This window comes from Calonectris borealis, chromosome 4 (genome assembly GCF_964195595.1).
Source record: "Calonectris borealis chromosome 4, bCalBor7.hap1.2, whole genome shotgun sequence".
Taxonomy (NCBI): domain Eukaryota; kingdom Metazoa; phylum Chordata; class Aves; order Procellariiformes; family Procellariidae; genus Calonectris; species Calonectris borealis.
The window spans coordinates 66196429-66220464 of record NC_134315.1 but is presented as its reverse complement, the minus strand read 5'-3'; the positions used below and the strand labels follow the sequence as shown (position 1 = coordinate 66220464).

The following is a 24036-nucleotide window of genomic DNA, read 5'->3' as shown; positions in this document are numbered from 1 at the left end:
CACAAGACCACTGAGGACTGAAAAGATTCTTTACAGAAATTTTGCTTTCCAGGAATAACACACTGGCTATGGAAACAATGCAGTTTTTCTATCTCATTGAGTATGATACTTTCAGAATTGAAATTATTTTCTCCTGTTTTCATCTTTAGTACTGTACATTATGTTAAGTGCTTCACATGTAAACAGTAACATTCAAGAAAAAAAATGCTATTTTGACATGCCACAGTATAGTCACCCTTGTTCTCAGCCATGATGAGCTGCACATTCACCTCCCATGAACTTAAGAAGGGTCTGCTCTTGTGGTCATGCTTTCAAAACCCAACTACACTGCTAGGGGCCTGCTCTACATAATGTATTAATTGCACATTAAAGTAATTAACTGCTATTAATTCTAACCTGCCATTCTCTTCTTACTCTGCAGATACCTGGAAAACTATGGATGTCTCCTACGGAACATTGATGCTTCTAGATAATCTTCAACTTCCTACAGCTCCTTCCCACCTTTTGTCTCACCGGTGCACTGGAAACTGAGGATAAGTAACAACCAAGTCCTATTTCACCCACCTCTGAAGCTGGTACGGGTTATAGCGCTCAGCTCTCTCAAACCTTGTCTGATTACTTGTTAAGCTTAAATAAATGCTGAGCATCAAATTTCTTAGTTGTCTTCATCTTTTCTTAAGAAAAAATATACCCAAGTCATTTCAGTGATCCTGTTTCCAAAGACCAGGAGTAGAAAGGAAAGGGAACTCCTGAAGCTGGCTATGCTTTTTGTCCATTCTGAGTTTCACAGGTTCTCTAAGGTCTTGATCTGACCCTACCAGATATTACCCAGTCTCTATACTATACTGAAGACAGATTAATCAAAATCGTTTCCTAAGCAACCTACGATTTGAAGAAAGATTTTTGTGTAAACCAAGTCCATGGAAGCTTCTACTGCTACAGAAAGCATTTATGCTGTTTTAGTAAGACCACAGAAGAAATTAAATGTGCAGGAAGAGGTAAGCAAGGATTGAAAGAAAAAATAGTAACTCTCAGCATTACTTTTTTCTTTGAAAGGAACATACTAATAACTCTACAACACTCCCAGGGTTCCCCATATAAATGCACATGATTCCTTCAGATTTCATTAGCTAATTGGGAGGAAGGGGTGGTGTTTAAAAGAAGCAAGCCCTAAAATCATTCATTGGTTAAGCAGGATGTGGCCAACAGTCTCAACAATGCATGAGCATGTCACAGTACTGTTACACAAGGTAATTCCAGACCATGACATTTATCAACCACCCTACTTCAACACATGGCTCAAAATTCATTAAGATCCCCTCCTTAGGTCTCAATCACAACTTCTAGCTGTTACTGTTACCAACTCTTGACACTATTACACAATTAACAGCAATCACCCCTTGATTAAAAACACAGGGAGAAATGTCAGCAACTGTTGCGCAGCTCTTGTTATCAGCGTAAATGCCACAGAAGGCCCACATCAGCCTCCTGACTGCAAGTTACTCACATTATCTAAACTGTAAAAAAACCACCACAATTAACAAGATTATGCTTTAAGGCTGCTCTTTCCAATGATCCTGTTTATGGCACAGTCTCCCCAACAGCTGTACTGCCATAAGCAGTGGGAAGAGAGGAACCTCAAAATCCAGCTCCCAAAATCAGTGATCAAGTTACATCCTCCAACAGTTACCTTTTTAGATGGAGGCACTGTCAGACATTCAGATGTGAATACCATCCATACTGTAAACTAGAAAGCAATTAAATGCAATTAAAACGAATCTTTCAAAATAGAAAATCACTGAAAAGACATGTTAAGTGAAACAACTCAGAAAAAAAACTTCACTTTATTATGTAGCACTTAATTTAAATCATTATTCAGGTTATCATCCTACAAGTCTCGCATCCCTTAAAGATTCATAATCCTGACAAGAAATCAGTGCAAAAATACAGAGTTAAAGTGAACAGCCTCTGCAGTCAGAATCCCAGTGTTGTCATGCAAATCTGCAAATATCATGAAACTGCTGCAAATAATGAAGACAAAGCAAAACCAGGTAACAGCTCCACATTCACCTCATTTCACACTAGCTGAGAAATCAAAAGAAGCAATCTGAAGTCTCTGAAAAAGCCTCTATTTATCACTGCCAAGTGTTTTTGCCAGTTGAATTTCACAGAATTTTCACTGAATTTCCACTGAAAAGGACAATGTTATCTGTTTCAAAGCTGGAAAACGTATTCTCCCCTTGGTGTCCGTCGGTTCCTCATTTACATCACTCTCAGCACTCAGGACCAGGATCCTCACTCCAGTGGGCTCCCCGTTTCTCAGTCACAAGCTTAATGAAGTAGCTATGACTTGCATACAGCTTGAGCTTCTCACTGATGTCAATCCACTTCACTATTCCAGCATCATCACCCGCTTCCAGAGGCAAATTATCCATTGCCTCACCTGTTCACAAAACAAGAGTTAGGACAAGCTATTGCATCTTCTTTCCTGCTTTTTCTTCTCACATCTGATCAGTTCCATCCTTCTGCATGGCTCCTTCACAGGCAGGAACCTTCAACTGCTTCTCAGAGAGAAACCAATTAAGTTGCTCACTGATTCTGTACCAGAAACCTTTTTCATACTTGCACTACTTTAAGGCAAATCTGAGTGGTAAAAGTGGTGTTAACTCCTTGTCACCACTCCTAGGGTACCATCAGTAGCATGACAAGTTACTAGAAATCATTATTGAGTACAATATGTACTCACTACCGCAAGTTTAGCCAATCCCTCTGCCTTGATTTTTTTCTTGTTTGTTTGTTTGGCTAACATTTGGCTGCTTCCTTTCTCAGATACTACTCTACAGGACAAACTGAATTCTGAAACTTATATATGCTTGTGGAAAACCAGAATAATTAAAATTTTACTAAAGGCCCCAAAATCAAAAATAATACTTAAGGAGGGATGCAGAAAGGCTTCTGAATTGCTCTCCAAAGTTTCTTATTCTGTTCCCAAAAAGAATCCCAGGACTTCACAGACAACAACCAAAGAAATGCTTTTAAAGTATTACAAAACGTGTGTTAGAAACAAATACCAAAGGAACAGTATCTTCACTGTTTCTGGGGGGCTGATAAATCAAGGACCAGTGACATGCGAAACTTCACCACCGGTATCTACCACCCAAAACACAGTGGAAATGTCACTATATGAAGTCTGAGACTTGAACAAGTCAGAGACACCTAACTAGACTGATTTATCTTAAAAGGTGAGAGATGAGAATCCAAGATAACAGATCAATCTAAGAACTAGCAATGTATGCCCATTCCTACTGATTTATAGAAGTAAAATAAGGTCCAACAATTACTCTGGCAGAGTAACCGAGATAAAAAGTCTCAGAGCAATTACAACACCAAAGCAATAAATGCAGTGAAAATCTGCCAGCGGCCAGAGGCAATGCTCCTGAAGCACACACTAGCTACTAAAGGAAAAATAACAAAAGAAACAGACTATCCTTCCACGCCAGACTCATTAAAAAGGGAAATTAAACCAACTCAAGATAAATACAGTGACAAGAAGGAAGCCTTGTCCAATGTTCAATCTCCATATGAAGGCACATGGTCCATAGCTTAGAATTAGCTAACAAATGAATAAATAATTTTCAGGGAAAGTCCGTATGTTCCTTATTTGAAGAGTGACAGAAACGAAAGGGGAACAACAACTACCTGTCACGAACATCTTAGGAGACAAAAGACCCTCACTCCCATTGGTTTTAGTCCAATATTTTAAACCTGACTTGCATGCTCCCCCAATTTCATTGCCAATCTCAGCCCAGTTTCAAACCAACATATAGACTAAAAGGCAACTAAGAGCATACATGGAGATACCCACCAGTTTCATCATGATAGTTCACAGCCTCCGTCTCCATCCAGGCATTATCAGTGTTACGAGGGTCATCCACATATCCTCTGTACACCTAAGGCCCCGAACAAACCGAAACAAGCTCAGTGTCACAATAAACAAGGTGGCATCGATAAGATTTTTTCTTTTCCTCTGATACATTTGCCCTTACAGAGTTTTCAATAGTCCCTTCCATTTCCTACACCATGACAACCCAAGCATCACGGCTTATTTTCATTTCAGCTACACTTTTTCAAGTTCCATACAGCTGCGAGTTACATGCAGAGCTCAAGGGGCTATCACAAGAGACACAGAGCTCACCACAAAGTGTTCCTGGCTGAACAGCTTGTGGAGTTGCTTCTCCAATTCCGCTTTCTCCTCAGGTGACTTCTGCAAGGAGTTCAAGGCCTCCTCCTCAAATTCTCGCTTCAGGGTAGCACTAATCTTCTCCCCTGGGTCAACCATCCCCTTAGAGAGGGGAAAAGAAAAAAAAGGTGACTATCCCTCAGATTCCACTTGTTTTTACTCCCCTTTGATTGGCTCTTAGTATATTACGTCCACTTGCATCATACTCTGGACATGGGAGGAGCTTTACACTTAGTTGTAAAGAGCGAGCACACACATCCTTCAAAACCTGCAACCAACTAAATTGTGCCTGCATTAAGCAAAAGACATGGTCAGAATTAAATACAAATACCACCTTGCAATGGACAAACAGCAGAAGGCATACCAGCTGATGCTTGGGCAAAGCCAGTTTAAGGAGCATTTCTCCTCACCTCTGCAACACAAGGTCGTTCATCAAAAAGCACACTTTTGTAACGCACATGCCAGTTACCGCCTCGTGGCCTTACCAGCAGGGAAATGTCTACTGTCTCCGGAGCTGTGTTCTTACCCCTGGAATGGCCCACTCCCCACAGTCTCTCCTTTTGATAGCTACGAACTGCAAGATGTTTTTGCCAGTAACTGGATGAGCAATTTTATTGCCACTTCCGTCCCTCTTCCACCTGCAGCAAACGACAAACAAGAGCATGCTTTGCTGCTTCTTGACACAATGGCCTGGAAGAGGAACAGCAAGGCACCCGTGCCATCACATGTACAGGGGCAAATAAAGCGGAGAAGGAGTCACAGGGGGGTACCGATGGATGCCATCCGGCAAGATCGCAACCAAGGGCAAAACATTGAATTTTTCGCACACCTCTATCAACTGTGTTTTCCTCAGCCAAAAGGGCAGAAGCCACCCAAGAGCAACATTTCTGTAGCCATGCTGATAGCAGTAGCTCCTTTCAGAGCTACATTCTATCAGCTGCAACGCTCACTGAGCTGCACTTGTGCCTATCCATAACAAGAGGATAAGTATGCCTTCTGCTAGAACAGAACATACATGCAGGCTGCAACACCTCCAAACCGCTCACCCAGCACCAGCACAAGGCCACAAACACCCACCGTTGCCTTCAGTAAAGAATTAAGAAGAACTACCAATAGTTAAAGCAAAAAGCTATCTAAACAAAGACAAAATAAAAATAGCATTTCTTTTACTTTCAAGGAAACAACTCAGTAGCATTGGCAGCCTTCTGAAAAGGGGAAGAAGTAAAATACATTAGGATGATTTTCACAATGGTTCTATCTTCAGCATGGCACTTCCTAGCTTGCACCTTTGTTAACTACACAATCTTTTCTGAATGCTTTCTTTGTGTAAAATAGTTAGCAGGTACACACAGATCCTGCTGGCAAAAGCACCATTACAACAGAGTATACACTGACAAAAAAAAAGAGGAGTCTAACCCCCGTCCTCTAATATACTAGGCCAAGTTAGTATTTCTTACAGAGCAAAAGCAGGCACACTGCTTTTTTGTTTGCAGTTGAGTCATTATGACAGAAAAAACTATTCCTGCAATTTAACATGCCTCACCTAAGGCCTTTTGGCATATCACATAATCCTTTCCGTTTTTACATTCGTTACTGAAGATTATTTGTATAATGTATTTCTATTGAACTACGCTTCCTGGGTTGTTTTTCTTAAATCTGCTTCCTCAGCATTTCAGAAGCAATTGCTTGTCATTAGCAGTGAGTCCTTACTCTTTTCCAGAGACAAAGACTAAAAAGTTATGAAATTCGTGTTCCACTTGTCTATATATCTCTCCATTCAGATACCCATATCTGAATGGGCTTACACATAGAGGAACACACACAAAAGGCCCGTGAAAACTAATAGCCTGTCCAGAGATGCACAGAAAAAACAAAATGCATGGTTTTGTTCCTCTACTGCAGAGCACCTTTCAGTCACCTGTCCCTTACCTAGTTACAACAGGATCAGCAGCATGGTTTGGTCCCCAGCGCCCTAACAATCCTCTGCCTGTGAGGCCAGTCCTTCCCACCGGATTTCTGAAATAAGTGGCACAGTACATTAAACATATTTACTTCCCCGCATTCAAAATATGCTCCAAGTATTCTAAAAAAGCAGCTTTAAAGAAGCTTAAATAACAACAAAGGAAAGGATAGCAACATACATTCGGTGCCACCATATGCTTTAAAGAGCAAGAGAGACAAAGCATGGTTTTCTCCTTAATCAACCTCTTTTTGTGTTTGATAATACAGGGAAAGGAAATATACAAAATGGCTTTGTCATTTCCCAGATCTTGTGTCCTCCCGATCTCATTGTGCACACAACTTTGTCTGAAAATGGAATCTAGTTTCCAAGACTATAGATGCACAGAGCATTCAATTATGTATAAATGGCAGAAAGAAAAGAACTTATTTATAGGTGAGATTACCCATCTGTGCTATGCCAGGATTTGCCAGTGGAAGGAAATACTTTTCCATTCTGCCATAGCACACAAGTGGTACAAAAGCTTCAGAACCTAACACCTGGTCAAACTGTGGAAACAATTAATTATACAGACCCTACTATTAATAGTGTTAGACCTCCTCTGACTCCAGTGTCACCACAACCCTCTGTTGTGGTAGTACTGGCTAACCTTTTAGTGCCTCTCTGCGAGAACCTTCTTCCAGAAAGAACTCTCTGGTCCTGAGATATCATTTTTCCTGTCTCTTCGGGAGACTATCTTGATCTTGATCTAGCAGGCACCATGTATCAAAACTGGTAGACCTGTAAGAGTTCTGAAACTATATCACTGAAATGAATATCCAAACAAAAAAAACACTCACCGAGGCCTCCCGTTTTCAACCACATACAAGCCGTTCAGACTCCTCCTCTCCACTTCTCCATCTCTCTCATTGAATTTGGGAGAAAAACCTTTATCACTGTGTGGAAAAGAATAATTTAATAGAGATAAGTTATAAAAAGCAAAACACCCCTCTGCCCCACAAAAGCTTGAAGGCCAGCCACCAGATCAGCAAAATACATTTGACTAATGAACAAAAGTTTTTACCAGAACTTAAGTTGCAGGCCCTCCCTTTTCTATAGGAGGCTATAAAGTCTCAACCCTTACTGATGAAAGTCTCTCTGTATTTAGTTCCGCAGACATAAGTGCGCCCCTCTAAAGCATTTAACATTGCATCTCTCTAGATTTTCATTTAGACAAAGTGTTTCAAAGGTGTTTTTGTTAAGGTTAGAGAACATAGAAGGACGTTATCCATTGATAAAACTAAAAAAGATTTTGCTAATTAAAAAAGCTGAGCAGAAATTTTTATTAGATATGATTTATCAGAGTTAATAATAATCACTGATTTTCAAAATCAGCTTAATGCCAATCTCCTATGTGCACCTCTGAAAACTGGCAGAGAAGCGGCTACCTGTCTACTGACATGTATTTCCTTTCCCAAAAGCAATTCCTCTCAAACCATCACAGGTTTCAAACTACTTACTAGCTTCTTCCACACATAATTCATTTGGGAAGTTACACTAATACCTAAAAAATGACCCTGCATTTTCAAGTATTACCAACACCTACTAAAAGATTACCTGACACTTTCCCAACTATGACTTGGCAGAACATCAGCAGCCCTACAGAGTCTGAAGAGTAGTGTACCTTGCAATCAGCAGAATACTAAACCAAATTAAGAGCAACTAGAACCACATATTCACACAGCAATGGGAAACAAAGAAGATAAGGCTGAAACTTCAAGTGCCATTATCTTCTGATCTTTCTACACAGATGTTGCCCTGGTTTCTGCTGGGACAAAGTTAATTCTCTTTCTAGTAGTTGGTGTGGCACTGTGTTTTAGGTTTGGTATGAGAGGAGTGTTGATGGCACATTGATGCTTTAGTTGTTGTTACGTAGTGCTTACACTGGTCAAGGACTCTTCGGCTTCCCATGCTCTGCCAGGTGCACGAGAAGCTGGGAAGGAGCATAGCCAGGACAGCTAACCCAGCTGGCCAACGGGGTATTCCATACCATATGATGTCATGCTCAGTATATAAACCAGGAGGTGTGGTCCAGGAAGGGGGATCGCAGCTTCGGGGGACTTAGGCATCAGTCGGTATCATGCATCACCTGCTTTGGCGCCCAACATGGGGCACGAAGGGTTTGAGATAACAACAGATTAACTGGAGCATATTAAGGAAACTTACATCGGTTAACAGTTGTCCGTCGCAATATTGATTCATCTGTTCTTGGTATTAGTTTATCTGATCTGCGCCATGCTCTTGTTTTTGCTGTACATATTAAAGATTGGTATTGGTTTTTGCAGTCTGCTGCTGCGCTCTGCAGTGATTAGTGATGTTTTACCTGGGAGATTTGTTATTAAAACACTGGCATTGGGGGTTATTTGGTATTTGGGTTTTGTACTGAAGCCGTTACTTCAGGTACCCCCTCATGGAGATAATTAGCAATTATGCCTCCTCTCTGAGGTACTTGTCCGTACCTTGAACATCCTTCGGTAGTTAAGGTATATCTATTGGTATTCCTCGGGAATATTGTTTTGGTTTTATCCAAGGTTAGTAAGCAATTTAAGAATATCATCCAGAGATCTGCCCCAAGGCTGGATAGTTATGAGTGGCACGGGCAAATGTCTAGGACAGTGGGCACTGCCAGTGTTTTGGAACTTCACCCTTAAACAAGTGCAGAATCCTGAAAAATTAGTGGAAAATTTGGAAAAAAGTATGCTGTCACCCTGGCCATTCTAGGGAGACGCAAATCACTGTAATGTGCTGGGGCCTGGCCCACGCCTACCGAGGCCTGTTTAACACTACTCAGAATCCTCAAGGGGAAGAAAAGCCCTCTGGAACTGATGACAAAACAACAGGCTACCCCACCCCCCACGACAGGTACAGCGGCTACTCCGCCCCCTGTGACAGAGAACCAACCCATGCCCATATCAGTCGCCCCTATACAAAAAAGAAAATACACAAGAAAATCAGCTTGTTTAGTAAGGGATGAAAATGAACCAGGGCCATCATGAAAACAGGAGGAGGAAGAAGCAGAACCTATAAATGAGAAGGTAACCACCCAATCCCTATCCCTGAGTGAGCTGAGAGATATGGGAAAAGATTTCAGCCATCCTCCAGGCGAGCACATTGTCACCTGGCTGCTCCAATGCTGGGATAATGGGGCCAGTAGCCTGGAATTCGAGGGTAGGGAAGCCAAGCAGCTGGGATCTCTTTCTAGGGAAGGGGGCATTGACAAAGCGATTGGACAAGGGGCACAAGCCCTCAGCCTCTGGAGGCGACTCCTGTCAGTGTGAAGGAAAGGTATCCCTTCAAGGAAGATGTTATATGCCACCCAGGCAAGTGGACCACCATGGAGAGAGGTAGCCAGTACCTGAGGGAATTAGCTGTGCTGGAGGTGGTTTTTTATGACAACCTGAACAACACGCAGCTACCCAAAGATCCAGATGAAGTCAAATGCACATGACCCATGTGGCAGAAATTTGTGCGGAGCGCACCAGCATCGCATGCAAACTCATTGGCAATAATGACCTGGAAAGACAGAGAGGAAAAAAATGGTGGATGAATTGGCTGGCCAAATGCAGCAATACGAAGAAAGTGCCTCTTCCTCCCTACAGGCCTGTGTCTCTGCTGTGGAGAAACTGTCTCAGGAGGTCCAGCAACTCAAAGAGGATATGTCCTATTCTCCACCTGCACAGGCCAGTGTCTCAGCCATTAGGAGTAAGTGTCCCTCTGCTCAAGAGATGAGATACCGTGGGTACACACCCCGGGGCACCCTGTGGTTTTACCTGCGTGACCACGGAGAGGACATGAGGCAGTGGGATGGAAAACCTACCTCAGCCCTACAGGCACGGGCACATGAGTTGCACGGAAAAACAACCACAAAAGGGGGTTCTTCCAGGAAAACCGCTGCTCCAGTCTCCAGTGAGCAGTTCCCCAGAGAGAGCAGAAGGGCTGATTCCACTTCCAACCTTAATAAAGGGACTTCTGATTCGTACTTACAAGCGGGTAGCGAGTATGATGACCAGGACAAGCGGGGCCCTGCCTCCAGCCAGGTGGAGGGTTTACTGGACTGTGGGGATTCGATGGCCTGGCATATCAGACCCACAGGAGTATAAGGCTCTCATGGACACTGGTGCACAGTGTACCCGGATGCCATCAAGCTATAGAGGGGCAGAACCCATTTGTATTTCTGGAGTGACAGGGGGATCCCAAGGGTTAACTGTATTGGAGGCCGAAGCGAGCCTAACCGGGAATGAGTGGCAGAAGCACCCCATGGCGTCTGGCCCAGAGGCTCTGTGCATCCTTGGCATAGACTACCTCAGGAGAGGGTATTTTAAGGACCCAAAAGGGTACCGGTGGGCTTTTGGTATAGCTGCCCTGGAGACGGAGGAAATTAAACAGCTGTCTACCTTGCCTGGTCTCTCACAGGACCCTTCTGTTGTGGGGTTGCTGAAGGTCAAAGAACAGCAGGTACCAATTGCTACCACAACAGTGCACCGGCAGCAATATCGCACCAGCCGAGACTCCCTGCTTCCCATCCATAAGCTGATTCGTCAACTGGAGATCCAAGGAGTGATCAGCAAGACTCGCTCACCCTTTAACAGTCCCATATGGCCAGTGCGAAAGTCCAATGGAGAGTGGAGACTAACAGTAGACTATCGTGGCCTGAACAAAGTCACGCTGCCACTGAGTGCTGCCGTGCCGGACATGCTAGAACTCCAATACGAACTGGAGTCAAAGGCAGCCAAGTGGTACGCCACAACTGATATCGCTAATGTGTTCTTCTCAATCCCTTTGGCGGCAGAGTGCAGGCCGCAGTTTGCTTTCACTTGGAGGGGCGTCCAGTACCCCTGGAACCGACTGCCCCAGGGGTGGAAGCACGGCCCTACCATTTGCCATGGACTGATCCACACCGCACTGGAACAGGGTGAGGCTCCCGAACACCTGCAATACATTGATGACATCATCGTATGGGGCAGCGCAGCAGAATACGTTTTTGAGAAAGGGGAAATCCATTCGTGGGATTGCTTTTGCTCAAGGACCTGGGTGCACTTGGTGGGTAATGCGAAAGGGTGGGGAAGTCTGATGAGTAGCTCAAAGGGATTTGATTTTGGGTGAAAACAGCCAATGAACTGAATTCTATGATGTTAATTGCTATGTAATACTGTATGTCATTATTTCTGTGGTTGCTATATGTCATATCAACGGTATTGCAGTAAGAATCACCCAGCTTAATGAAGAAGGAACACTGATGAAACCGAGCAAAGTGCAACGATGATAGAATTGGACGAACGCAGCGATATTGGAACCAGAATTGGCTTCAGGATGCAACAATCCAACACCACACACTACCTCTCCTGCCCTGAAAGACTGTTATGACAGATGGAGCCTAAAGTCATGGACCAAATGAACTCAATGGACATTTTAGAGGGATGGCCCATAGACTAAGGGAATGATATCTGTGTGTATATATTTATATATATATGGGCAGGAAAAGTGGTGGTGATTAATTGGAATGTATTGGAAAATGTGAGACCTGGGCATGATATAGATGGTATAGAATAAGGGGTGCATACTGTCCTGGTTCTGGCTGGGACAGAGTTAACTTTCTTCCCAGTAGCTGGGGGGGTGCTATGTTTTGGGTTTGGTATGAGAGCAGTGTTGATGGCACATTGATGCTTTAGTTGTTGCTAAGTAATGCTTACCCTGGTCAAGGACTTTCCAGCTTCCCATGCTCTGCCGGGTGCACAAGAAGCTGGGAGGGAGCATAGCCAAGACAGCTATGTCACAGGGTATTCTATACCATGTGACATCATGCTCAGTATATAAACTAGGAGGCGTAGTTTGGGAAGGGGGATCACAGCTTGGAGGGACTGGCTGGGCATCGGTCAGCAGGTGGCGAGCAATTGTATCATGCATCACCTGCTTTGTATATTCTATTATTGCTGTTGTTATTATTACTACTGTTCTACTTTGTTTTATTTCAATTATTAAACTGTTCTTATCTCAACCCATGAGTTTTTCCTCACTTTTACCCTCCCAATTCTCTCCCTCATCCCACTGGAGGTGGGGGGTGAGCAAGCAGCTGTGTGGTGTTTAGTTGCTGGCTAGGGTTAAACCACAACAGATGTGCATACACAGGAATAACTATTTCACATTATCACAAGTTACAGTAGATGCATGTATCTAACTTTCTAGCTAAGAAGCATACACCATTCCTTGAGAGGAGAATATATTCACAGAATCAATAAAAATGCATACACACATTCACCAAAAAAAGAATTACAGTCATGCATTCAACCTGTCACATTTCCTGAGTCAGAGTGCTCAACTCAAGAACTACAATTCTACTTTAATTCTTTTCTCATCTTGCATTCAATCCACAAACAAAAAAACATTTCCGTATTATGAAAATGTTCTCCCAAATTCTTAAGGAGAATTAGGAGATTTTTACTTAGCTCACAACACAGAGAAGCAGCACTACACAGCATCAACAGCTGTCCATTATTCCAATTAACACTACTCTTATCTCAATCACCAGCTGAGTAAAATCATGTGTCAAAGACCTTAACAGCTAACCCAAACCATTCAGTTCTCTAACTACCATTTTTCTAGGTCTTCACTTTCACATATCACTGTGGAATCACGTCACTTAAGCTGATGATCTCATTAACTCAGCTGATCACTATTTCCTGCTTCCATGTTCACAGGAGAGGAGAAAAGAGCCACAATTTCCACTCACTTGATTTGGGGATCTGCCCAACTGGGTCCAGCCAAAACAGACATCGCAGTATACTCCACAGGATTATAATCTTTCCACTCAATCAGCCAGCCCACTTTATCTTCAGGAACTTGGCTACGCTCAACATGTGATCCTGGATACGGGGAGGTGAGAGCTTTGCTGTGGTAGAACTTAACATTATAACTGTTGAACATGTTAACAGGATGAAGACAGGACCAACAGTTTGCAGATGAGTTACTGAAAGAAAAAAAAAAGAAAAAAGCACCTCATTCATTAGGCTTTAACCTTGTTATTTAATCTCAGATCTGCATAGTACATTATAGCAAGTGGGACAGACTAGACTTTCTCCACAAAACAGCTCTCAGTAATATATTATTGCTTCTTTCAGACATCATGCATATGTATGCCTGCACCAAGAAATTCTAAATTTTACCTTTACTTTTGAAGCAGAAGAATACTCTACTAGATACACATGAAGATTTCATAGTGTGCGTGAGAAGCTGAGAACTGGAACTGCCATTCCGGACTGTGTGGAACACTGACCAGTTATTAGTCATATACAAGGAACACCTCAAAGATATTTACCATAAATGCAGCAGGAAGGCCTGCTTGAGCATTAAATCTCTATGTGGGCATTTCATCAACAAACCAACCCAGCCTTACAAGAGTCCTGCCCTCACATTCAGTGGTAGCCCAGGTAAGAGCAAGAATGAAAAATCCAAATGCCTGAGCAACAGAGTTCTACAAGTTGCTGTGACCACCAAAATATAATTTTGTACAATACCGAGTAGGATAACACATACTTTGTTTTTCAATTTCAAAGAAGGCTAGAACTATGAAACTAGTTAAAAGAAGAAAATACTTGAGACCTCTAGTGATTTTATTTTGCCATGAGTTTTCCAGCGCTGAAAGACTAGTCAACAATAAAATACTTCATAGCAGATTGGGTTACAATGCCTGATCACCAGCTCTTAAAAACTCTACACAGATTTCCTTCAACACACAAGGCGGCCTTCCTGTACTCTTTTTTTTTTTTAAACTATTACAAAAATAAAGACAATTACTCTAGATAAGAGGCTCAAAGCTCAGCAAGAGGCTATAAAGTACAAAAGTACTCTAAAAACAGGATATTTGTAAGTTCTTAGTGAAAAGCTTTTTTTTTTTTAAATCAATAAAGAATCACTTCCACCGTATAAGGAAATACATCTCTACGAAAATGCATCCACGTTTTAATTTAACATCTGAGCAAGGTGATGATGGACCGGAGTTTCAGATAAAAAAGAAAAAAGCAACTCATACATTAAGTATTAACCCTGCTATTTGAACCCAGATATGAATATTAGATTATAACTAGCAGAACAGGCCAGGCTTTTTCAAAAACAGCAGTTCCAGTTCTAAACTCCTCACTCATGCTATGAAATCTTCAGGTGCAGCTAGGAGAGTAGGTTCTGCTTCACGCTGAAGTTGAGAATTCATTACAGTTACAGCATGCATGTGCTGTCACATTCACTGCTGAAGTGATGTTCTCAACAATTCAACTCACAAACCACTTGAGGCTCATAAAATCTTTAACAGAGATGGTGAAAAGGTCAGACTTGATAGGATGCTCAAACTCCACCGGCAGGTCAATGTTACATCACTTTTGTATTTCTCAATAACTGCATCAGTTTATTTTTAAAGGACAGCCTGATTTTTGTTTCTGCCATGTCCAAAAGAAACGCTCTCAGCTACACAGCACATCCCGTGCCAAGCTCCCCCTCAGCCGGCAGGGGATAGCAAGGCAGCCTCGAGATCTTGGCCCAGCGATGAGGTGGCTGCTCCCTCGAGAACAGGGCACCACCTCAACAGGGCCAAACACCAGCAAGAGCCACCGACTCAGGTAGGCTCCGATACTTAGGAGCACCAGCCCCAGCCTGGCCTGGGCACCGCCCAGCTTCACCAACAAGAGGCCACGGTACCTGAGGGACGGACGGCGCTGGAGAACACACCGGGCAGACTGGGTGGACAGCGCAACAGTGAACGAAAACACGGCGACTGCCCGAGCGAAATCAGGCACCGTCGCCGCACGTACGGAGCCGGCGAGGAGTAGCATCAACGGCGCCTACGACCCCACCTCGGCTCTACAGAGCTGGGCGCAGGACCAGGCCTCAGATGCAAGCGCTGGACGGCTGGGCGAGGCAGCCCGCTCCGAGCTACGGCCCCCTCCCCGAGCCCTGAGCAGGAATCCGCCGGGGCCCCCCGAGCACCGCCCACCACCTGCCGGGCCGCCCCCCCGAGCCGCGCTGTGCTGCGCTGCCCCTGCCGCCCAACGGCCGCCGCTGCCAACGGCCGTCTTTACAAACTCACCTCTCATTGGGCGGAGCGCCACCAATCGCGAGCGCCTCCAGCCCACCCGCTTCCCCCGTGGACACGCCCCCTCCCCAAACGCCACTCTCTGACTGGTTGCTGCCCCCCGCGAGGTGTGGCCGGGCGCGGGGACGGTCGGGCCGTTGGCGGCCGCCGCTGCTCGCGCCCCGATCGCGGCCCCGCCTCGGCGACCGCGGTCCCCGCGTTCCACGGAGCCCCGCGCGGCGAGGGGGGCCTGGGGCCCGGCCGGGGCGGGCCGGGTGGCGCGGGGAGGGCGGCGGCGAGGGGGTGGTTCCTGCCGGGGCAGAGGCTTGTGACTGACAGGACGAGCGGTGCGTGCTCCGGCGGGCCGCGGGCTGCTGGTAAATCAACAACCCACATCCCCGTCAAAGAGATTGAAGTTCAGTCAGGCAATCAAAGGACTTTCAGAAAAACAATGAATCCGTTTCTGGATCTTCTCCTGTTTTTGGCTACGCTCATCTACTCCTACTTGGAGGCTTTTGTGAAGCTTTTTGTCCCTGTGAAGAGAAAGTCTGTCAGCGGAGAGCTTGTTCTCATCACGGGTGCTGGCCACGGCGTAGGGAGAGCAACTGCCTTGGAGTTCGCCAAGCGTCAAAGCAGACTGGTTCTGTGGGACATCAATAAGGTAATGGTACAATTCACGTCTTGACTCGCTAATCTCCAAGGCCACTGGGGTTTTAATAGCGTAAGAAGGGCTGCATACAAATTGCATTCATGTCACCTCCTTCCACGGCCGCTCCCATCGGCTCACGATCAGCTCACTGAGTGGGACGCTGAGCGCCAGTAGAGGGTTTGGTCCCACTTGCACCCTGGGTGTCTGGGTCCCACAGTCACTCAGTGGTAATCAGCGAGGTTGCATGCACAGCACGTCAAAGAGTGCAGTGGTCAGCAAGCCGCTGTTGGAACCACTGCCTAGGCTGGCAGAAAAAGGCACGCTCAGACCAGAAGCCTGTTCCTACAGAGAAGCAGGTTTACCTTCTGCTCGCTGTCTCTCTAGCCTCAGATCTTCCGCGAACGTTGCTGGAGACGTTGCCTCTTTACTCATCTTGACGGGCATCACTGCGTTGAGCTGACTGTGAGCCCTGCTGCCCTCTGGCGCAGTGACACGTGTCGAGGGTGCCTTGCTAAATGTTTACACTAGCCCCAACTCTTTATTTCAGCTAAATTGACTAGAATGCAAAAAGACCTTGGCAAGTGGAGGGTGGACAGATACAAACATGCAGAATGTCCTTCAGCAGGGATCAAGGCAAAGTGCTGTGCGTAGGAGCGACGGGCTGTACAGAGGGGGTGAGTGGCTGGGCAGCAGTGCGTGGGACAGGTTTCTGACACAGTGGATCAGAAACTGCGGAGGAGTTCATCACGTCATCCTGAAGTTGCAAAAAAACCCAGCCCACCACAAACGAACAAAAAAAAAACCAACCCAAGACAAGCCTAGCTTAAGGGGATGTATAAATAGGAAGGATATTGTCGAATATTTTCAGTGTCTCTTCATGCTACTCATTACGGCTAAGGCCAGACTCCTGGCCTGGAGTGGCAGGAGGCGTGGCACCGGTCTCCCGATGTGTAAAGGGCTGCTGCCAAGTAGAGTGTTGTCCATGTTCACTGGAATGGAGAAAGAAGGAAAGAAATACTCTGAATAGCAAGTGAGTGAGCTTTGCTGCTGGGAAATGTATTGTAAGTATGGAGAGAAGCAGGCAGTGAAATACATTGCCAAAGGAGGCAGTGGATCCCGAAGGTTTTAAGAACAATTTAGATGGTGATAGAAGGTCAGAAACAGCATGACCCTGTTGATCCTGCTTTGAGGCAGAAAGATGGGCTTACTATTTCTTTCACTCTAATATAAAAGATGGACATCGCCAGATGCTCTTCACACCCCTGGTCACATCCAACAAAACCTCCAAAATGTTTAGACAAATGATGAAATGCCTAGACCACACTAATGGAGAAAAATGTGGCTGAATGAAAATAGCATCTTTGGATTTTGACAGTCTTCTGCCATAGGAACAGATGTTCAGAACCAAGACATGAACTGAGACAACAGTTCATATTTGCTTGTTACTGCGAAAAAAAAAGCTGACTTTGTGTCCAGGGAGCAGTGCTTGGGCTCTGGCATTCATCTGGGAATCACAGTTTCAGTTCTTCACTGAGACAGGCAGCGTCCACAAATGCATCTTAACGGAACATCTCTTCCATATGTGTCAAGGCTGTTCTCGCCTTTGAAACGTCTCTCTGCATCGTGCACTCCAGAGCCCACCTCTCTTCTCATATCCAGTCTGTGAATACAGAAATGCATAGAGTCACTTTTCATATCTCGGGGGTGTCAGCTGGGCCTGTGTTTTAAGAGCTCTGCTTACAGTCATGGTGTCTGCCTGCTGTGCTGTGAAAGTCACCGAGTGGCCCTTTCTGCAGCCTAGCTACGTGTGCTTTACCGAGGCCAACTCTCTCTTGTTGCCACATGCCCTTTCTGGCAGTCACTTCTATGCAGGTCCGAAATTTAAGGTCGGAATACTAGTCCTCCCACGGACTCCGGCTACGGCTCTTGCCCTGGGAGCCACAAACCGTTCAGGGACTTGGCAAGGGTTATGCGATCAGGACAAATCTTCAGCCTCTAACTGGTCTGCCGCGGTGCCCGCGCAGCAACATGCGGGCAGGGTACAGTTGCGCATGCATGTCTTTCTTTTCTGCCTCTTACAGCACGGCGTTGAGGACACGGCAGCAGAATGCGAAAGGCTGGGAGCCAGTGTTCAAGCCTACGTGGTGGACTGCAGCAAAAGGGAGGAAATCTACAGTGCTGCAGAGAAGGTAGGGGAGCAGGGGCACGTCCAAAGGCTTACCCAAACGTGCTCGATTTTCAGAAAAGTCAGGAAAACAAGAGAAGAGGTATTGTACGCAAATCATGCAAGGCCTTGGAATCTCCCCACTTCTTGCTGCTTTCTGTACAGAGAGCGAAGTAGCACTTCCGAGATCACAGCCAGTCTCATCCTCTTTTGTGAGGCTCCGGCGTATCACGCCTCGTTGCCAAGTTTGCTCTTTAGACTTCCAGCCCCTGAAGGAACTTCTTCCTTTTAGCTTCCTGAACAGCACACAAACAACACTGGGGACATTTGAAACATTTTGTTGTAAAGGATGTGGTCCAGCTGGCTCAAAACAATCAAAACGCTGTACGTCCATAGTCCCAACTGTGACTACACAGAGCATACTGTGTCTGTGGGCAGTGTGTGGAAGACTATAAATACTGGCAGTAATTAAGGGAGAAGCATCAGATCTAAACCAGATTTCATGGTACTACTGCACAGTTCCTACCACATCTGGAAACGTGGCGCGATCTTCCTCTCCCTAAAAGAAACAACGATAAGAATTAAAGTAGTTGTCGCTCATCTTCCACAGCCTTCCATTTTCTTGATAACGAATGACACCAACCTTTCTGGTTTTTTTCTGTCCAAAAGGTGAAAAAGGACATTGGGGACGTCTCCATCCTGGTGAATAACGCTGGTGTGATTACAGCTGCTGACCTGCTCTCGACTCAGGACCACCAGATTGAAAGAATGTTTGAAGTCAACATTCTTGCTCACATCTGGGTAAGGGTCACTACCATCTTCATACCTACCCTTTTTTGGGAGCGTTGTCGAGGAGGCATATTTAGACTAACAGTTATTTTCAGCTACCAGTGAATTACAAAAGCGTCTTTCGGACGAGTATAGCACAGGGGCACCCAGCTAGCACAACAGCTAGACTGACTGTTGAGAAAGTTGATTAGCCTCTCGCTGTGTCGCCACCTTCCCTCCTGGCTCCTTGAGCTACTTCGGAGGCCACCTCCCATCAGTCCTGCCTCTCCTCGTGACTGGTACCTCTCTCATCTCTCTGCGGACTTTCTCACAGCTTTCTCCCAGCAGTCTGAGTCGAGGTGACACAGCTGGGCCCTATCAGAGCTGGGCCTTGGGTCCTTGGCACACCCACAGCTGACCCCTGGGGTAGGGCAGCTCCAGCAGGGGTTAGAGAGTGGGAGGGTTTCAGCTGGTAAGGGCTTGTTGTTTGCAGCAGAAGAAAAGAGATGCCACAGATTGATGCGTGTTTTATTGTACGTGCTGGCGTGAGACCCTGGCAGCGTTGCCGCTGACACCTGAAACCTAAAAAGCAGCATGGGAAAGATGTGAGCATCAGCTCCTGTTTATAGCCGACTTCCTGAAACATACCTGTTTGGAAAATAGGTTGCCAATTGTACCAGCTGAACGGAGAACGGCTATCTCTGTGGCTCTCAGAACCTGAGGTGCTGTGCAGCACATCGTAGCATTAGCAATAGCATTAGTCGCTTAATTAATGATAGCCAGGGTCAGTGTTGAATATGCCTAAGAAAACATTGTTCTTTTCCTCCTCTGCCGCCCCCACCCCCCATTTTTGCCCCTTGGTTTAAATGACTTTCAAGACCACAAGAGCTTTTCTGCCAGCCATGATGAACAACAACCACGGTCACATTGTCACGGTGGCTTCGGCAGCAGGTCATTTTGTGACTTCTTTCATGGTGGCTTATTGGTAAGTGATTTTAAAATCAGCTCTCTTCATGTTTTTATTTTTAACTGCGTCTTCTCCATCAGCAAGCACAGAATAACCAAAATAATCCTCCCACTGAATATGGTACGTCCAAAGGACCGTACTGAGGAGGAAAAAAACACAACAGCCAGCGCTTCAGGATGCCTGGAGGCTCCCGCCAATTTGCCTATTAGCTCTGACTGAATCAGGAGCAATGCTTGTATGAAGGAATAGTCACGTGACACATCAACTAATGAAAGCTTCTCCTTTTATCTCTCCCTCACTGATCCAGACTTTTGCTTAGCAAAAAAGGTACCCTCTTCCCTTCTCCTTCCTAGAAAGTAGTGCTTCTGTGAGTTGTTGTAGTGTTGTCAAGTAAACCCCTGATGAGTAGCTTTTGATCTTTCTACCCTTGTGGTAGTGACCGTAGTGTATAGAAATACTTCTGCCATCATGAGATAAAATTGCTTCTTGACTGTAAAACCACCTTTTGGAAGGTAAAAACATGATAATACTTACTGTGTTGTGACCAACCTTGCAACTGAGAGGTCGATGCGTTGCCTGTTTCTACTAGAATCGCTTGAATCACGGTGCATGAACAGAAAAACTGTTAGATTGCATATTGTCATTCTGCGTCAGATGTAGCCGTCTATAATAGCAGCTCCAGACAGAGCAACCTTCCCTTGGGAACACTCCTTCTTAGAGAGTCACTCACTCTTGGCAATGCGAGAACTCCCCAGCCAGGGATTTTACTGCGATTACACTGTCCAAATCAATAGCAGTCAATAAACTAATTCTCTGGTTCTATTTTCTTTAGAGTTGATTTATTCTCCTGGCCTGCACCGATTTCTGTGGCATTAATTTCCTCGATTTTGCATGCGTAATGCTCCTCTATTTCAAAACTCACACGCAAGTGTCAGAAGACATTCCTAGCGCTACGAGAAGCAGTAGAGGGTTGTTCTCCATTTCTACCCTGCCAATCCTTCCTAATTTTAGAGATTCAGGCTGCATTCCTTCTAAGAATCTTCTCACATGGGAAAAACGGGAAGTCCATCGATTAATGTACATTAGCTATCATTTTCTAAGAATTCCTGACATTCATCTGTCTGTTCCTCACTAAGGCAACTTTTCTGAAAGACACCCACTCTGCGTTCCACAATTACTCCCCCAAGCAGCAATATCTAATCCAGCACTACACTCTGGCACAGGGAAAGTTAGAATTATTCCCTGCCCTCTCTTCTCTGTGTGATCTTTTAGGCCATTTCCAGTTGTAGAAAGTTAGAAATAGTGTTTTTGCCTTCTCATTTGTGCTTTTTCCCGTCCTGCAGTTCAAGCAAGTTTGCTGCAGTTGGATTTCATAAAGCTCTGACAGAGGAACTGTCTACCCTGGGAAAGGACAGAATAAAAACTACGTGTCTTTGTCCGGTTTTTATAAACACTGGATTTGTCAAAAACCCCAGTACAAGGTAACTATCAAAACTCTGCTTTCCTGTCCTTCCTTCTTTGCAGGAAGGCACTACATATTACCCCCATCTTTAGGCCTTGTATTCCAACTGACTATATAAAACCGGAGATAAATTGGTATATAGCATTGGTTAAAGAAAATCTGCAGTATCATTTAACCCACATAATGGTTGCATTTGAATTACCTGAGTTTGTGCATATGTGAAGCATCCTACATCAGCTAGTACCACCCCTCTTTTACCACCGTAGCTCTTACATGTATGCTTTCCTGTCTAGGCTTGGAAAGATTTTGGAGATTGAGGAAGTTGTAGAGGCCCTGATGGAAGGAATACTGACCAACCAGAAAATGGTTTTTGTTCCATCACATCTAAGTATTGCTTTACTTTCTGAAATGTAAGTAGCAAAAGAAAAAAAAAGGGGAGGGGGGGCGGCGAGGAGGGAAAAACATATCAATGCTCATTACCTGAGTATAAAACCCTCAAACTTGTAACATCTGATTCAAGATTAATTTTTATTTTATGACGAACTGCGTTTTGCACTCATTGTACTAAAAGATACCGTTTTGCAGCATAGAGAAACCCTGGAATGACAGCTGGACAGCAGAAGTTCACATTCAACCCAGTTTCATTTATTTTGTATTCTCTTCAGTGTTTGACATCACTATACTCAGTTATTTATCAGTCCAGGTTTGACATCAATATGCCTATAGTAACTAGATAATGTGTAACTGTATGCAGGAAAGAGTATTATTTTTTAAACCACCACCCATCTGAAATATTTTAGTAAGAAACGAACACATAACAAGTTAATGAAATAGCAGTGTTTCTTTCTAATGACAACAGCAGACATCATACGGAAAGATTTTTTTGAGCCCTCTCATTGGTCCTTGTGATCCACTTTCTGCAGCTAACTGTAGAACTCAACCGCTCTACAGCCTCATAGGCAGGGAGGGGGAGAAGAGAACACGTTTTCTTCACAGATCGCCATTTCTCTTAGGCTTGCGAACAACGGTTTCTCTGAACCAACAGCCCCAGTGTAGTTCCAGAAAGAACTGAGGACCTGCTGCTTATTAGTATTTGTTTCTTCATGTCAACACCAAAGACTGAGGTCACAGAGGCTGGGAAAGTTGCTTCAAAAGGGCTCTACTGCTTCTCTCTGCCACATAAAGCAAGATTTGTCCTCTCACACATCTTTAATATCTAGTGTAGCTGCTCTGCTGAGGAGGTGTTTTTACCAGAGCTCAGGTTCCAATTCTGGAATTCACATAAGAACAACTAAGTTAACTTTTCAGTTAACTTCTACAGTATTTCATGAAATGCTTGGTAATATCTTGTTTGCAAAACCCGACACCACACAGTGGGGAAAAAGCTTTTAAGTCTTTTTGCATCACCAAGAGCTGCATGCTGACAGTGCAAGTCTGCAGAAGCATAGACCAGTCAAACCTAATGCTGTCAAAGCCCTTAGGATAACTTTGCTTTTTTCTCTTAATTTGAGGCAGGGGGACATAAAGATACATGAGTCATAAGAGAAGAAATCCTAGGAGAGGAAATGGCACCTCAGTTTTAACATCTCATCCTTCCATAGGCCTGCTTTTATGCTTTTCAGAGCATAAAACACTCAATACGCACCTATCGCTGTTCAATACTGAACCTGCTTGGATCCTGCAGCAGTATTGCAACCTAAATACTGCCCAGTAGATACCCGGCCTTGGAACTGTCATATATAAGGGACTGGAGTTAAACTAGACAGAGATTGATGAGGGCTATGTATTCTTTGGAAATAACACACAGTTTAAGCCTTGGTCTTAATCTGTGTGTGCATGCTTCCACTCCCAGATTAGCTCTTCCCTCACTTGTGGTGCCGCTTTTTCCCATAATTTAAGTTTCTCATCCTACATTTAATTTCATGTTATTACCTCTTTCAGGTTGTTTCCAGAACGCGCCCTGGATTTTCTGAAAAAGCTGACCAATACGAAGTTTGATGCAGTCGTTGGGCAGAGAAGCACTCAGTGAAAAGCAAAAATTAATTTCCCAGTAGCACAAATGAAAACAGAACATGTGCTGAGCATAGTTCAGCTGGTTTGATTCAGAGCAGAACCAAGACAGATTCTTCCAGGCCACCATTTCCAAGCACACCTAAGGGTTTATCCCACACCTGCAGCAGGGACATACCTGCATAGCCTGGAGTGTTAACAAAGCAGAGATGCAGCTCTAGAAGTCTAAAGGGCTGCTTTGGCCATATGTCGCATCGCCTCTATCTCCTAGTGCTGAGGCAGACAGGAATTCCCGCAAAGCCCATCTTTGGGACAGCACAGCTGCCTACTCGAGTGCAAAGGGATTGCCTGAGAATATGTTAACCTGGACTCATCCCTGAGCAAAAGTATCTTGCGAGAAGCAATTTATAGAGGAGGTGGGTGGCCTGTTTCACCTCAATTTATCCTTTTAAATTTAAAAAACGCTCTAATGCACACTGAATTTCATGTGCTTTTGTAGCAAGTATCTGAAATAATACAACCTTGTTTGTAATGTAATACCTAATTACATCGATTATCAATTATGTATTAGCATCGTCAACACTCCTTATTCCAAATAAATACAGTGCTCTAACCCAAAGGTGTCTCTGAGTAATGAAAGTGGTAACCAGCTCCGAGCAAGGTCAGCGGAGCAGGTGCCGCAACAGTGAAAGGGTCAGCCAGAGTCTGCCAGCCACCAG

General features: G+C 44.7%; 2 protein-coding genes across 3 annotated transcripts; one reads left to right on the top strand and one right to left on the bottom strand.

The window, feature by feature from the left end:
• Positions 1–1811: 1811 nt before the first annotated feature.
• Positions 1812–15444, bottom strand: NUDT9 (nudix hydrolase 9). Of its 2 annotated transcripts, none has more exons than XM_075149932.1 (8): positions 15313–15444; positions 12967–13203; positions 7040–7135; positions 6170–6256; positions 4767–4878; positions 4196–4342; positions 3866–3950; positions 1812–2443 (listed from the first exon to the last, which is right to left on the bottom strand). In XM_075149932.1, the coding sequence occupies exons 2-8, from the start codon at positions 13158–13160 to the stop codon at positions 2274–2276; spliced, it is 891 nt and encodes a 296-aa protein (XP_075006033.1). In that variant the 5' UTR covers positions 13161–13203; positions 15313–15444; the 3' UTR covers positions 1812–2273. The 2 variants fall into 2 exon arrangements, with proteins under 2 accessions (XP_075006033.1, XP_075006031.1); XM_075149930.1 differs by having other exon boundaries at positions 14925–15320.
• Positions 15445–15649: 205 nt separating this feature from the next.
• On the top strand, positions 15650–23936 carry LOC142082136 (estradiol 17-beta-dehydrogenase 11-like). Its single transcript, XM_075149933.1, has 7 exons — positions 15650–15958; positions 18028–18135; positions 18780–18911; positions 19757–19863; positions 21189–21326; positions 21601–21717; positions 23249–23936. The coding sequence occupies exons 1-7, from the start codon at positions 15749–15751 to the stop codon at positions 23334–23336; spliced, it is 900 nt and encodes a 299-aa protein (XP_075006034.1). The 5' UTR covers positions 15650–15748; the 3' UTR covers positions 23337–23936.
• The last annotated feature ends 100 nt before the right edge of the window (positions 23937–24036 follow it).

Bases quoted from the DNA above. Each gene is read 5' to 3' on its own strand.
- NUDT9 (XM_075149930.1), bottom strand. From the start codon at position 15,058: ATGCTACTCCTCGCCGGCTCCGTACGTGCGGCGACGGTGCCTGATTTC. The intron at 4,879-6,169 runs GTAAGGGACAGG...CGTTTGCTGCAG, and splicing joins GCTGATCCTGTTGTAACTAG to GTGGAAGAGGGACGGAAGTG. The intron at 4,343-4,766 runs GTAAGAACACAG...CCCCTCTCTAAG, and splicing joins GGGAGTGGGCCATTCCAGGG to GGGATGGTTGACCCAGGGGA.
- LOC142082136 (XM_075149933.1), top strand. From the start codon at position 15,749: ATGAATCCGTTTCTGGATCTTCTCCTGTTTTTGGCTACGCTCATCTAC. The intron at 18,912-19,756 runs GTAAGGGTCACT...ATGACTTTCAAG, and splicing joins ACATTCTTGCTCACATCTGG to ACCACAAGAGCTTTTCTGCC. The intron at 19,864-21,188 runs GTAAGTGATTTT...CCCGTCCTGCAG, and splicing joins TCTTTCATGGTGGCTTATTG to TTCAAGCAAGTTTGCTGCAG.